Below are 16,332 nucleotides of genomic sequence, written 5' to 3'. Positions count from 1 at the left end.
ATCAATAATATAATACATTTTATTAGCGCATTTGTGGCTACTGAATTTCCGCTTGCGCGAAAAATGAATTGAAATAATTTACTGTAAACATGACAAGTTTGAAATATTTTTGATGAAACATAATTACATTCACCATCAAATAACATAAAAACGTCTTACTCACCGAGCACAAATCCTCGTTCTCCTCGTCCACCTTGTTCTCCTCGTCTTCCTCGTCTTCCTCCTTCTCGTCTACCTCGATTACCCGCAGCGACCGCTAACCACCCGGGTTCATACCTCGAATACTAATAAATATTTTTGGTATTTCTCACTGGCACCTGGACCGCAGAAACTAAGCAGCGCTTGGTCAAAAATCACGAGGTCACGAACCTGGACCAACCAGAACTACGGAAAATTAGTCCTGAAGATCAAAAGTCACTAGGTCAAGGATCTGGACAGTCAGAACTTCGGAGCGCTTGTTCTGGAAGTCGAGTTCTTGCAGGTAGTTGACCTTGAGCGCAAAAACTACGGAGCGCGTGTCCTGGAAGTCGAGCTGCACCAGAAAGTGCACCCGGAGCGCAGGATCCAGGACGTAGAGAACCAGTCATTCGAAATCTGCGGAGCGCGATACTTATACGTCCGCTCTACCGCGCGGTTGTTTCCAGACTGAGGAATTCGGTTAGCTGATTCTAGATCGATGACGTCAAGAGAAACAAAATTTTGAGTTACATCACTTTCTGAACGTCCGATCATCCAAACTTTGGTTTCGAACTTCAATACTATGTCTGATGTATGGTGATGTATGATGTGTGATGTATGATGATATGATATGATGTAAGATTTTAGATTTTACATTTCAGACAAGAAATACGCACTTTATCTTTCCTGCCGATTCCAGACTCAAGCGGCTACCCTTTGATGGTCAGCCGTTGACTAAGGATATGTTCTCCAGTTAACGGGTCAGCTAATAACGCTGTTGTTCTGCGACAGTTAAATTCTTATTATTAATCTTATTATCTTATAGTTAAAATACCATCCAGCTGGCATGTGGTGTTTGGCGTATGGTAGCATTTGAATCTTCAATACTCTTTTGTTAACGAACCGATCCATATTTCCTTCAATTTGAACCCACGGTCCAACTCCAAAGCGTGAAAAACATCCCCAAATCATCACACTGCCACCTCCATAATTGACCGTGGGAATTTCGTACCGATAGTTATATTTTTTATTTACAGGACGTCGAACATACTTGATACCATCAGATGTCATTAAATTAAATTTGCTCTCGTCACTCCACAAAATTTTAGACAAGTCTGATCTTGACCATGATATGTACCGTTATGCAAACGCAAGTCGGGCCTTCCTGTTTTTTGTAGGTACTGAAGGCTTTTTCGTCGGTCTTCGTCCACGTAATCCAAAGAGTTTCAAGCGTCGTTTGACAGTGGAAACGTGAATGTCGATGTTATATTTTTTTTCAATTCTCTTTGTATCATTACAACTGACTTGCGAACATCACTTGTTGATGACTTTTTCATGATATGATCGACTTTAGGAGACGTTTTTTTTTTCGGACGTCCACTGCGAGTTTTCCTACCAATTTCGGAAGAAATTTACTCTCATTATTAATTTCTTGTATCGCCGACAAGTTGGTAAGCACACACGGGCTGAGTACTGGCCTGGGCTTACCATAACGAAGTCTGTGTTACTCGGAAGGTGAATGCAGCCTGCATCACGTCGAAATCGGTAACTCTCTGATGTTCTGCAGTAAGTTCTCAACTCTATCGTAGGAACATCTCAGGTAGCGCAAGCGCACGACGATTTTTGCTTGTCCCACCAAAGCCCATTAGGGCAACTTTCTTTATATTCTTCAGTCAACGACTAGTTCGTTTACGAGGTAAAAGAAACACCACATGATTTGAAACGGGTAGAGGATATATGGATGGAAAAACATCTGTGTACTAGTACCATAAACGGCCACTAGGCGGCGAAGTTTCTCGCTACGGAAGTAGCTTTAGGGATTATTATAAAACTGGCTATGTGGCTAGCCAAGTCGGTACGGAAAACACGAGACAAAGTCATCAATCGATCGTGTTACAAACGATGAAGGCACGATACCAAGTTTTGTGTCTCGGCATTGTTATTGTCGACAAACAATCAAAAACTAGTGAGACATGTGTCTCATTTATATTTCTACTTGAACATAATTAAGTTGTCGGGTATTATCCGTTGAACATCGAGTATATCGGCAAAAATTTTGTATAACCAGATTTAGAAAATGATTATCATTCCAAGAATACGTTTGGTGCGCTCGCATAACGTTGATGTTTGGTCGATACAAAAGATTTGTGTAACAACAAATTTCATTATGCGGTTCGTTTATTGAACTCTTGACTGAATCAAACGTGGATTTAGAACAAGCTTAATTTGTTTTAATTTTTTAGCCGTTTCAATCACACATTTTTTGGTACAAAATTCACATGTCACTTGTTCGTCCCATCGTTCGTGATACTGTCCATCTTATTTGCGGAATCAACGAACTCACAGTGTCCGGGATCAAAACCGATTTGTCTGGAGGCTCGGCTTCGACTGCCGTTTCTCTCCGCTCCCGTAATCGGTACCCCTTGTGTTTATCATCAAGTCTCCCTTAATCCCGTGACTGCGACTACGTTTGGTGTTTATCCCATAACACCCAATTTCGTATATAGCCCTGCTCACAATAAATTAACTCTCAACGTATAACTCAAACTGGTTTATTATCGATCGCAAACAATACAGCGTAACGTCAAAGAAACAGGTAGACCTTTTACTTCGACAAATAAATATTATGTTCGTCAAATTGATTACAGCAACTAGTTGAATCAAACGAGTATCACTTGATTCAAATAATCCTTTCCATCCGTGTAATTATCAAATTTTCCTCATAAGATGCAAATGCTAAATATAATTCAGTTTGAATATAACTAACAGACTGAACAAGAAGAAAAAAAAAGTTCAACGATTTATTATAAAAAATACAATACGTATTTGTTATTCCTCGGTTCTCACATTCTCAATTTACAGTATTTTTTTTTTTTATTCACCAATATTTATAGATCTTAACTAAACGGTCATGTTATACAATATGTAACATTATTTTCGGGCAACGGTTGATAGTTGTTCTCGTATTCTGGTAAGACCGTCTAAAAGAGTGTTCAAAGTTTCCGGAGGGAGATCCAGAACGAATTTTTTTGTCTTCATTTCACTTTCTTCGTAAGATTTTGGTTCCTCGACCTGAAACAAATTACATACATTCGTAAATTCACAAGGAAATTTGGTTACCTAATTTTGTTCGGACCTTAATTATATTTAGTATATATAATATTTATAACTCTTCGAACTGTTGAACGATGAGCTGTTTATTTTAGGGAAAACGGAATCTTTTTATGTTCGGCCTTCTTTATTCGTTCATGGAAAAAAATATCCAATAAATTCGATCCGTTGTTTTTAATTTAACAATTTTGTTTTGAAATTCGAAACCATGTACCAAAAACGTACAAAAGTTGAAATATACGTAGTACGGTAATAATTTCATTTTCCTTTTGTAAGTTTCAGTTGCCAATTTTTCTCACCTAATAAAAATTTGCATTTATATCTACAGCTGTCATGAAAAATGTATTCTTCGTAATTCGCATCAGCAATTAGACTTTTGAAAATCTTAAGTCAATCGCGTGAAAATTGTTTCATTCCATAAAAATACAAATCCAGTCATTCACATGAATTAGATTGTAAGATAAATTTCGCTGAAATTTTTTTATGAAGTTTGAAAATACTAGCATTCACAGAAGAATTAATCTGTCCAACAAATAATAAAAAAATACTCAGTCCATGATTTGTAAGTTTGAAAAACCGTTTTAGTTGTATCAAAAAAAGATCGCAATTATTCATTCATCTTTTGTTTCTCCCAAGTTTGCAAATCAAGCATTACAGTGTCATCTACCGGTAACTGGTGGAATTGATTTTCTTCCTTACCGAAGGTAAACAATGAGTCACATCAATTTTTCAATAACGAAAAAAAAGTGTAAAATAAATATAACAAAGGTTAAGGGAGTCAATAATCATCACCAATCAAAAAACTGAAGACACAGAAATCTGCCATTAGGATTTCAGAGCCAGTAGATGTGAAAATGTTGAGACTCGATTCGTGGAATGAACTGTGACAGATGAGTTGAGCTATAAGTACTCACAGTTAATTGCAGCAAGCAAGTTGCCGACTTTTCATTCGTTGATGTGGAATTCGGACTTTCATCGATCACGCATGTAGATTCAATGAGTCGCGACGGTGTTAAACAGCTCATCGCAATAGAGTGGTTGGCTCACTTCTGCCAGCAGTAACGACAGGAGAGGAATAATAACGCGTAACGCAGTCGACAGAGCTTCTCCACTTTCCTTAGTCGTTGTTTTGTTTAATACTCGTGGCGCCATCTGGGGGAATTTCTCTTAACATTCGGTTCTTCCTTATTTCACTGTTGGTATCCTCAACAATGTACCCGAGAATTGTTGGCCCTAGAAAATATTACGTGCTAAATTGTGTTTATTAATTTATTATTGTCCACCTTTTTGCACTCCAACATTATTGACATTTTCTTTCTTTTTTTTCACTGAAATTATTGATGATTTTGCCTGGTTTTGAACCTGATAAATATATGTTTGTAGTAAATTATGGTGAATTTTCAAACTGCTATTGTCAGAAATTTGAAAAATCGTCAAAACAAGGATTACAAGAAATTTAAGAAAGATTGGAGAAAAAATTGAGTCTATTAATTTATTATTTTACACCTTTTCGCACTGGAACATTACTGACATTTTGTTTCTTTTTCTTCACCAACGTCACTAATTTTGCCTGTTTATGAAACTGATAAATACATGTTTGTAGTAAATTATGGTGAATTGTCAAACTGCTATTCCCAGAATTTTGAAAAATCGTCAAAACAACGATTACAGGAAGTTTAAAAAAAAATAAAAGAAGAAAATTGCGAATTTTTAAATTTATCAAAATATTGTATGAGTTTTGCAAATTGTTGAATCGAATGAATCACTGCAGAATTAGCGGTTTTTACTCCAATAGAACGTCATCCGAGATGAGATTTTCTTGGTGTAAAATTTTCGATCACATTGATAAAGAAATCTATGCTTGATCCAGTATAACAGAATACTAGTAATAGAAAAATAAATGACGAATATGGGTTAAATAAATTTTCGGCGTGATTCATAACAGAATTTATAAACAAGTTTGAAGTTAAAATCGAATAGATCATTGATCGGTAGAAGGTACTTTAGCTGTACGCTGTAAATCTGACGGAGTGCAGATTACAAATCTTTTTGTCAACGAAGTAAAATATTGAAAAAAAATTTGCTCGAAATTCCTAGACTTTAAATAAGGTTCGCAACTCTAGAATAAACAACATTGATTACGTATGCTAACGATTGCAACAACGAAGAGAGAAGTCATGCCCGCATGCGAAAAATTCGTATAATTTTAAGGTACCTCGTACATGGCGTGACGTATTCGGCAGTAAATTGCACGCATCAGAGTTCTTGGTAAAAATATTACGGAAGCAGTTTTGCAGAGTTGTGTACACACGCAAAGTTGAAAGCACTTACATCGGCAATCAATTATACGTTTTTTCAACGTTTGTGGTTTGGGCTAATCGTGATAGTTGTCTGTGACGGGTATTCCCCGGAATATAATTGACGGTATGAAAAATTCCGTGGAACTATCAATTTTATAGTAACTATATACCGACGAGATGCTTGATTCGATACGATTTATATTCACGCGTACATTAACCTTGGTTAAACCTGTAATCTTAATTACGAAATAAAAAAGATTCGTCATCGTATAAACACAATCGTTTTATACAATTGGTTAAGGTTTTATAAAAATTGACAGGAAACTATTTTCTAATCAGATTTCTTGAACGAATCTTTTCTCTTCAAGTCGCAGTGAAAATAAAAATGCTTCGGAAAATCAATACTTATTACTAAAACGCGTTCAAGTTTCATCGGATAAGTAATTAGTTATTGGACAAACACGGTATGTGAATAAAAAAATAGAAACAATTATACGAACGTTGTTAGCTCCGAGTCAACTTTGAATTTAAATATTTGTATATCGCAAATATCGAAGGTGAGTCATGACTTTCAAAAGTGCCGTTAGCCGACACCTTGAAGCAAATAAAGTTTCTTAAATGCAAATGCAAAATCCGTGCGGTAATTTTTAGTGGAAGTATAATTTTATGTTCGAAGCCTGATGAAGAATGCAACGAATTTTAATGTACCAAAAAACCACAAATTATTTTAATAAGCCGGTGACGTTGAATAAGGTTGTTCACATTGAATCGTCATTCGAACATTTTTCAGACTCAGTCATTGACATTTCAGACAAATAAAATTCAAGAAATTTTAAATTTCGAGCATTGTACGTTGTTTTTTTTTTTTTTTTTTTTTTTTTTTTTTTTTTTTTTTTTTTTTTTTTTTTTTTACAGAGAATGTGAAAATTGTGGGAAATGTGCCGATAAAGAAGGAATTCAAGTCACCCAACCGTTTACAGATACAGAGTTGGTAGCATGCCGACAATTGCGCTTCTCTTTTCGGCTTTTGGTACCCTTAAATTTACCGATCATGCATAATATGATAATAATTTTTGCGTTCTATGATAAAGAATATTTTTTCGTACAAAAAGCGTGTGAAATAACATTGTAGAATCATGTGAATTGAAATTGTTCCTATGAAATTCCAACCAAGCGGTTCGAGATCAACAGTCGGAAGTGACTAATGCAAAGCAATTGTTAACAACGATGGGTAAAGAGTGAAACGATGAATAGCAAGCTTGTTGCTAATCGATTCAAGGTAGACACTTGAAAGCGAGGAGTGGCAGGATCAAATTGGTGATAATTATTGGAAACCGTCGAAACTTGAAAGGTTTTTTTACATTAAATTTTCGCAAAAACTCAGCGGAATATCTACCGCGAATTGACAATATTCGAAAACATCTGGCAAAATCAGAGAACTGTAACGTATTGAAGCAATATTTGAGGAGGAGTAAGAAATTTGCTGGAAATTTGAATATTTCTCAAGCCTAAGCGTTCCGCGGAAAATCAAGATTTTTTATTTACCGTTCCTGAGGTTAGTTTCTCCAGAAATTGTTCTTCGGATAGAAAATCGGAAAAAATACTGGTACATCTGAGAGTTTTGAAGAAATTGTAATGGAATACGTCATTTCAGAGTTGATCAGTGTTTTAGTCATGGATATTTCCTTAGCTGTTTATTTATTATTGTAATGGTGGTTTAGCAAAATAAGGATTGAAAATAAAAGAATATAGCAAAATTAGCACTGTATTGATTAGCAAAAAAAAAATAAAATAAAAAATCAATGTGATTTGAGGATCATCGTTCTCAAAAGCAAGCAACGCTGACCACGTTCCATTTTAATCGGATGGGATTTTCCAATATTTAATCCAATGTTATTAATTTTTTGTTATTCGTTTCGTCGATGAACGTCCATTCATTCAAACTTGGATTAAAAAAAAGTATGCCGTTAAATCTCAGCGTCGTCCGAGCGTAAATTGTCCGGAGATATTTTTTAACCTCCGATGTTATTGAAGCTGTAACTTTGAAAAGTATAATTTTCACATAACTTATAAAAATTCAATTAGATTTGTACAGCACAACGCGACGATTAAGAATGATAAAAATAATCAATATACTGCTATACATAATAAATTATTCGAGTTGACGTAGTCGACAAAAAATTAAGAGAGAAGGTAAAAACCTAGTTGCTAATACTCGATGACGCAATCTTTGGTTCACCGATTGAGATACGCGTTAATGCTGAATCACTATCTTAATGAATTTTTTGCTGCAGCTGTTGCCACGACGCGTGTACGATTATTTCGGTAAGATTTTTGAGGCTGCTAGAATCTTTTACAAGTTTTCCACACTGAGAAAAATTTTATTCGTTACAGTAACTAGAAAAATTCAGTAAAACAGGTGTCGTTAAAAACTTGTTCGTGAAAAATAAACTCTCATTTTCACAAGAGTAAAATCAATTTTCGCAGGGCTTATTCGATATTGTTTATTTACTATTCCAAAGAAAGGTAGATAAATCAACAACCGTTTGCAAAACTCCTACCATTTGTTTTTTTTTTTTTACAAAGCGGGTAATACGTAGATGATTTCTTTTTAACAGGCGTATCGGTGTTTCGTCTTCCGATTGCGTCATATCTTCAATCATTTGACATCTCTTCGACAAATTATGAATTCGAAATTATACGGCCGTCTCTCCTTCGGCAAATTCCCCCTCCTGTATCCTCCTCACGGGAACGGACCACGTCTCTTCGTTCGCACTAATCACAAATAATTAATGTGGCTCTCTTGATTTATTCATAAGCTTCGCTCGACTTGAACGCCCTATCCTTACTCGAGAAAATCGATTCTGCGAACACGGCTTTCGACGCAAATTTACGACCCGTAATAAGACCCTTTTTGTCCGAGAACAGAATAATCCAAGCATGCACTTTCAACTATATTTCCTACGTCAAGTTTCAAAATTTTCTTTTATTATTTTTTTTTAAGGATTTTTTAAATACCTTTTTCGAATTCACTCACGGTTCAGGATTCAAAATATTACATTTTTTTTTTTCACAAAATTCTTGTTCTGGACGGACTTGTATGTCTAAAATTGTTTTAAAACAATTCAGAATCATATTTAAACAATGACGAACAATTGACTCAGGCTGAAAAATTGAGTATATATGAAACGAAGTTTTTTTATTGAATTGAGTATTATATGAAATTTTGTTTTCCATTTTTAGGGGTGCATAACGCAGTGCAAGCCAAAATAATGAGGAAGTATTTTTTGTTTTTCGTTGAAAATGATAATGTTTCATGTTATAGGTGATTGAATTTCACTGATTTTAATATATATAGATACATCTTAACACGGGTGACGTCACAATCTTATAGTTTTCAATCTGTTATATTAATGGCAATTTTGATTCAATCGAAAAAATAAAAAATACCTCCAAAATATTGTTCTCCAATCTGCAAGAATATGAAATAAAAAACTTTCATTCAAATACTCAATTATTAATCGAGCGTTCGAAGCAATGATTTTGAAATTGATCGAAAAGAAATTCAATGTTATCAGTTTGTCATTCTGAAAATCGATAAAATCATATTTATTACATCCACTAATTTGTTTATCGCACTCTGTGATAGCAAAAACGCAAAATTTTTGAAGAATATAGATTTTTTGAAAAGTTTTCATCGAATCCATCGCTTCGATTACGAGTAAATGTCGAAAATACGATTTGGAATATCTTCATCAATGCGCGCAGTCTGTAAGTGAGATAAATCCTTGAAACTGTTTTTGCGTAAATATTGACAAAACTTTTCTATCCTCAAGAGAACGTGAATCAAATACAGCGACCGGCTACAAATATTGCAGTGTATGAAAATCCCATCTCATGAATAAACCCGGGTGACGTCTGTCCGCGATGTTTCATTCGGTGAAAAACGGTTTTAAAAAATGACGATAGAGAGAGAGAGAGAGAGAGAGAGAGAGAGAGAGAGAGAGAGAGAGAGAGAGAGAGAGAAAAATACACCCAACACGCGAACTCTTTGGGATACACAAGCAAACACGTCAGGCACACTCGATCCGGCAAAGATGGAATTAGCGAAACGTGATACGACCGGTGAATCTAATCGGTTATGCAAAACTGTCTTCATACTTACGTGCGGCTAAACAAATGACCGTCGAATGAGCGTCTTGTCTCGATATTTCAAACAGAGTTCGCGGAGTCCAAGAGCTATATAAGCAGCCGGTAAGCTGGCATCGGCATCAGTTCCGATCCTGAAGTTACAAGCATCACTCAATAAACAAACATGAAGGTACTGTGACCGTAAAGTGATTCAGTCTATATAGTTTCTCATTTCGCTAGCCGGTTCTTTTTTTTTTTATTTTTTTTACGAATTCCGCCGGTAACAACACCGAGTTTCGAATAAACATGAGTATTTTGAATCTAAATAATAACAACGATAAGATTGAGAATAAAAATTACCGAAAATCCGACTTCAGATACGTGATCAGCGATTTAAAGAAGCTTCGAGTACCAATTTTTATCAAAGTTCAAATGTTTTATGTATAGTTCCTTCTCTCCGGCATATCTGACCCACCGAATTTAAATTTAGCAAATCCGACTTGAAGTTCACGATCAGGATCTAAAAATCATCACGGTTATATTTCAGTCTTCATTCGAATTCGTTATTTATTCTCCAGATATAATCATTTTCACTATACTCCTCAGAATTTCGTTACATAAACAATTGGAAAAGTACCGAACCGATCAAAGCTAAAGTCTACTGTTTCGAATTTAAATAATAGTAACAATAAGAATGAGAATAAAAAATATCGGAAATCTGACGTTAGATTCGTGATCAGTGATTCAAAGAAGCTTCGAGTACCAATTTTTATCAAAGTTCGAATGTTTTTTAGATTCATTTTTCCAGCATTTCTCTATTTCCAATATCCATGCACACCGAATTTAAATTCAGAAAATCTGACTTCGGATTCATGATCAGCAATACCAAAATCATTCATTCTCCAGCTGAAATCATTTGTATTTTACTCTTGAGAATACCGTTATTTAAGCAATTGTAAAAGTACTCTACCGATAAAAGTTAAAACACTTTTAAGTTTGGCAAAGATCGGAGTGACTACAAAAACTTCCCGTTCTCCCTAAATGCATAGAAAATAGGAATATTAAAAATCGTCGAGCGGATGTAGGATTTCACTGGCTGTGAAACGTAGCTTTGGCCTTGCTTGGCTGAAATTAGTTCGTCATGAAAAATTTTTTCAGGTCGCTGTGGTCGTTCTTGCCCTTGTGGCCTGCGTTTGCGCCAACTCTTACACCACCAAGTACGACAATATCGACTTGGACCAGATCCTCCAGAGCGATCGTCTTCTCAAGAACTACGTGAATTGTCTTCTGGGGGTCGGCAATTGCACCCCCGATGGCAACGAACTCAAGAGTGAGTCGCGCATTGCTGATTATTAATAACATTATATTATTTTCATTATTATACACGCATTCATCGTCATTATTAACGTATACAACTCAATTTTCCTGTCACATGTACAAATACTCCACGTTATGTATTTTATCAATCTCTTATATCAAAATTTCAATACACAGTTCCAACGAGTAAGTAGAATCTTATTCGTGTCATTTTTTTAAGCAGCACGTTACTTGGACAATTTTATTAGCCTTAATCATCATTATTTTCATGTCTGCTATGAGAAATATTTCATTTTTTATAGACTCTCTGGTAACAACCAGAAAACTAATTTTCAATTTCTACCTAGAACTGTATTTTTCGTTTGTGGTAAAAAAATTAAAATAGTTTAAACAGTTGAATTTTTCTAAGTCTGTACGAAATTTACTCATAGATGAACTATTTTTGTTCACTTAGATACTCTACTAAATTTTGAAAATATTACAGGAAATACATTTTTCTCATACCCTTTAATTGTGTTGATGTATATATAATTTTATCGTTGGAGAATTCAAATCAGTTTTCTAAATTCAACCGAAGAAAATCTAGTATATATATATATATATATATAAGTTACTGTCCATTCGATTATGACAACTCGTACTACATTATTTTATAAACGTGACGTCTGGCAATAATTATATAATTAATTAATGAAAATTCGTTTCTTACCTTACAGAGGCTTTGCCCGACGCTCTTGCCAGCGATTGTCTTAATTGCAGCGAAAAGCAAAGACTCGGTAGCGAGAAGGTGATCCGCTTCCTGGTCAACGAGGTATGTACACGAGGATTCAAGATATCGTAACATCTCAATTTAAACCGTAGTTTAGAAGTGTAGTTAATCGATACGTAAGTTTGTTACTACTCCGCATATCCAGCGTTTGCCTCTGGCATCAAGACGGGTCTGTCAATATTCGTTTGTACGTTACAGCGGCCGCAAGTTTGGGCTAAACTCGCCGAGAAGTACGACCCTAATCGTCAGTACCAGCGTAAATTCGAGGTCACTGCCGCCAAAGCTGGAATCAAACTGTAAACAAATACAGAAGACAGAGAGAGAAAGAGAGAGAGAGAGAGAGAGAGAGAGATAGAGAGAGAATGCAACGCGTTGATTAGTTGGGATTATAGTTAATGTTAAATTGAACTGTAAAGTTTATAAAATGTTTTGTGAGAATAAAATATTGTTATAACAAATGCAATAATTGGTAGTCATTTATTTATAAATAATTAGCACAGTTACAGTTCGTTGAATATCCTCAAGAGTGCCCGCAGTTATGAAGTTACCCAGCTATTTATTCAAAGAGGTAACGATCAAAACAGAAGATTCTTGATATAATTACTGAGAAAAAAAAACTGTCGATCTAATAGAAAATTTCTTTGGGTGAGGCGGAAAAAAATTTTGTTGACGCGAATAATTTCATTCTTGGGATAGCAAAAGATTTGACAGGGTCAACTTGGCGGTGCAGATTTTTCCTAACAACGAAAAATTTGGTGAAATCAAGTTATATTTACGTCGAACAACAGAATATTGTTTTCACTAAAAAATTTCGCAAAAAAATCATTTCAAATCAACAGCTCTTTTTATCAGTGATCGTTGATCGTGAAGTGTTTCTTTCAGAACAACGTCTTCGTTGAACTATTCATCTTCGCAAAACGACATCAGAGTTTCGACTCCGAATGTTGTTGACGTGGTTTCACTATAAGTAGGTTATGTTATTATTATACCATAAAAACGACCAGGATGACCAGCATATTTATCTAAATAAAGATGAAAGATAAACTTGACTCGCGACAAAATATGAGGTGTATTTATGTAAGATGACAATCTTAGATGAAATTATCTCTATTATATACAACACAGGTTCGGTAGCAATTGCGAGTTTATCGATCGAGGTTAGACTGTACATCAGATTGATGAACAGTGATGCAGAAGGGCTTGGAAAACTATTATTGTTAACTGACTGACGACCGTGATTACATTTACAAGTCATCATGAAAACATAAATTTAACTCACCGCTTGACACGTTCCGAGTGTAATGGCTCCCCTGTCTTGTATATTGAAATATTGCCATGGTTCGCTCTCGCAGGCCAATAGAATTCAATTGATTCGCGCAGGCGCGGTGGATCACTCAGCCTCGTTATTCTCTATCGGTACAGCAGTGCGCTGTAAAAAGAGTCGTATTAAAATTTACCAGAAATATCCTGTTCGTACTAAAATGGAACAAGTTTAGTAATGAATTCGGAAATTCAACATCAGGTAGCGTTGGATTGACATGAAATTATAGTTTCTAAAAATCCAAATCGCATTTGCAGAGATTCAATAACGGCATTAAGAAAGTTTTAACGGCGTTACGCAGCTAGTCAAATTTCGCTTTCGTTGGGTGTCCGACTAGCCTAGGTATTAGATTTTTCAGAGTTTGGCAACGTCGCGTCACGTTATTGCGAAATCTTTGTATATTCACTCCATATATAATATTTCCAAGATCCGTCATGCGTAAGACCCACTTTATTTTTTATTTATAACCGAAAAGTCACTCTAATCCAGCGATTTCATGTTTCACGCATGTGATGCGCTGTTGCCACATCGCAACGTGTCATCGCCTGCACAGCTAGATACAACTTCAGACCTGAATACGTTTTTTTTATATTTCAACATAACTTTTTCCAGTTTCACAGAAGTGGTAAATAATTCTGAAATATCTTTATCCACAATTATTAGACTTGTTTCTGCTGCCAAAGTACTTCGACGATATTTTAATGTAACTTCATTACGTAAAAATATGTGTGAAATGAGCGAAGACATATTTGCTTATATCTTATAAAAAATACCGTGAATCGATAAAAAAAAATTTTAACCTGGGGATTGAATTGTAAGATTTTATCAAAAACCGAACGTGAATCCTCGTATGGTTATAACTCCCTTAATGACGGCGCAGGCCTTGAACTTGTGGCTACAGAGCCGGTTGGCATGAAGTATAATTAGCTCGCGGACGCCGAAAAGAGTGGATTGGAGAGAAAGAGTTAATAGGTTGTGGCAGGGCGAAAGGCTATCAGCTTGAGTGCTGTTGAGCTTCCTAACTCGAGCCGCCCGATCAGCATTACATCTACTTCTGGTAGAATCATCCGGGGTAGAGTTGATGCCGAAGCTGAGAGAGGATCGGAGGGAAAGGTGATCTCGCATTAATGTGACGCTGTATCCTCATCGCGAATACAGGTGTCGCTTTTCATCCGAACGAGGAGAAAATTATTACAACGGCCAAATTTCTGGTCAGGATAAAGATATCAGCAATACTTCGTGACGATTAGACCAAAACTTCTCGCAATAATGATTAATCGTCAATTTTTATGCACGCGTACGAATTTTTCGAGACAACTGTACGTTTACGTTTCGAGCTTATTTCGCAAGCTCGATTCTCGGTTTTTCGTACATACATCAAATATATTACATCTAATGCGAAGTAATGATTGAAATATTCTTGAAACGAGCTTTCTATGATACGAAATTCAATGTTTGCTTATTGGCCAACGCTGGAAGTAAGAAAGTATGATTGCAAGCTCGACGTTATCGTGTAAGCACTTCATCGCCTCGGCCAAGCTCACAGTTTATCAACCTTTCGCCTGTGTGGCTTCGCGTCGAACTTACGAATATGAGAAATGACGTTGGTACCATAGTTTGGAAAATACTGCATTATGGATATCAGAATATTCGTATTGAAAAATGCGCTTATAGTTTTAAGGTGAATTCAAGATTTAACGATGAGTCAGGAACGGGCACAATGAAAAAATCCTGGAGTTTTTAGTACAGTTGCAGATCAAGCTAGGATATTATTTTGTCATTATTTCGTGTACAGCAGAAATACTTTCCAGTAGTTTAAAATTTTCATAAGAATATCGACAAGTGATATTAAAATGCCGCCGGAGTTGCGTATTTTCATATACGCGGATTTTATTATTACCTGGAGCTTTTAGAAGTTCAAAGGTTCACTGCTCGAGGCTACGTCGTCCTATTGAACTCCAGCTCCTGCAGGAACGGACGAAATATTGAAACTATGTTCAACGTTGATTTGTGCTTGCATACCCCGAGTCCGAATATAAACCTTTACAAAGTCGTCATCCCATGTGCATTCCAAATATTGCAATCCACTCCGAATCTCAAAATATTCGGCATCAATCTCTGAACGATTATTATACTTGTTCGGTACGTGATATTATAATAATCATTCATGTTGCGATTATTAATATCATAGTCACATTCGGAAAATGTTACCTAATTGTGACAGGCAAATTCGTGTTCACGCGTGAGCAAATTTTAGAATTCATGAACGATCTACAAAACATTGTGTAAAAAAAAAACCAGATAAAAAGTTTAATCGAACTATTTTGTACAAGCATGTAACATATTTGTTACCAAACGTTTTAGAAAAATCGATAGAAGAAGTAGAAAGTTTTCTCCGTGGATTTGAAAACACAGAGCAGCAGATGAATATATATATGTAGTATATTAGACTGTATAAAAAAAAAATTGAATATTATTTTGAAAATTTAACTCAAAAGTATTGTTTCGAAAGACGAACAAAAAAGATGCTTTCCAACTTTCAGCTCTTAATATGAATATTTAGAATTGCATCATCGCGATTTTCTATTTCGCTTTTAAATAAACTGTATTTTTCTATGGAATTCAAGGCTCTATGTAAAGGACCACCTATCGTTCTACGATAAATCTACTATTTCAAAAGTTATACGAGGTTAAAATGTATCAAAAAATATTAGCAGTCATCGGTGGCAGTTAGGCTCGATTCAAAATTTTGAGGTTAGAGACGGTTGGCGACCCTGACAAACAGCCACTCTCGGATTATAGCGCACGCGCATTAAATGTTAGCAGACGACGGGCCATGCAGTCGTTAGGAATTCCTTCTGTATATATCTTACACTTATGTACGCGCGTGTGTGTGTCATTAAATCCGGCGATTCATAACAGAAAGTAAAAGACCGAGTCCCGCGGGATTGTCGTAAAAATAAGCGAATATCTCCTGTATTATTTCCATCGGTTAAGCTCGCTCTTCGAGCACACTCGAGTATTTTCCAAAAGGCTGAGTGAAAAGTTGTCCTTACTCAGTCAGAAGGACAGGTTCAACTAGGGCTTCGTGGCTTCGTGGCTTCGTGGCTTCGGTGGCTGATCCATGGGGCGAAGAGATCGGGCAGCGGCGGCTAGTCTCTCGGTTAGTACCTGGCACTTGTCCAATTCGACATCGAGGATTTCAG

At 35.9% G+C, this 16,332-nt stretch overlaps 1 protein-coding gene and 2 long non-coding RNA genes across 4 annotated transcripts in view; 1 reads left to right on the top strand and 2 right to left on the bottom strand.

Annotated features, from left to right (window-relative positions):
- Positions 1-3,009: 3,009 nt before the first annotated feature.
- On the bottom strand, positions 3,010-9,768 carry LOC124186259. Of its 2 annotated transcripts, none has more exons than XR_006871611.1 (3): positions 9,754-9,768; positions 4,203-4,521; positions 3,010-3,249 (listed from the first exon to the last, which is right to left on the bottom strand). It is a non-coding gene; the product is annotated as an uncharacterized LOC124186259 (long non-coding RNA). The 2 variants fall into 2 exon arrangements; XR_006871612.1 differs by having other exon boundaries at positions 9,750-9,764.
- A 2-nt stretch (positions 9,769-9,770) lies between these two features.
- LOC124186258 (ejaculatory bulb-specific protein 3) lies at positions 9,771-12,268 on the top strand. Its single transcript, XM_046577807.1, has 4 exons — positions 9,771-9,909; positions 10,878-11,049; positions 11,753-11,847; positions 12,004-12,268. The coding sequence occupies exons 1-4, from the start codon at positions 9,904-9,906 to the stop codon at positions 12,103-12,105; spliced, it is 375 nt and encodes a 124-aa protein (XP_046433763.1). The 5' UTR covers positions 9,771-9,903; the 3' UTR covers positions 12,106-12,268.
- A 577-nt stretch (positions 12,269-12,845) lies between these two features.
- LOC124186260 overlaps positions 12,846-16,332 on the bottom strand; it is a 164,240-nt gene continuing 160,753 nt past the window's right edge. The window contains exon 4 of the long non-coding RNA XR_006871613.1: positions 12,846-13,234. This is a non-coding gene — a long non-coding RNA (uncharacterized LOC124186260). The remainder of the gene's footprint in view (positions 13,235-16,332) is intronic.

The sequence above is a fragment of the Neodiprion fabricii genome, chromosome 7 (assembly GCF_021155785.1).
Source record: "Neodiprion fabricii isolate iyNeoFabr1 chromosome 7, iyNeoFabr1.1, whole genome shotgun sequence".
Classification (NCBI taxonomy): Eukaryota; Metazoa; Arthropoda; class Insecta; order Hymenoptera; family Diprionidae; genus Neodiprion; species Neodiprion fabricii.
This window is presented reverse-complemented; position numbering and strand designations above follow the sequence as displayed.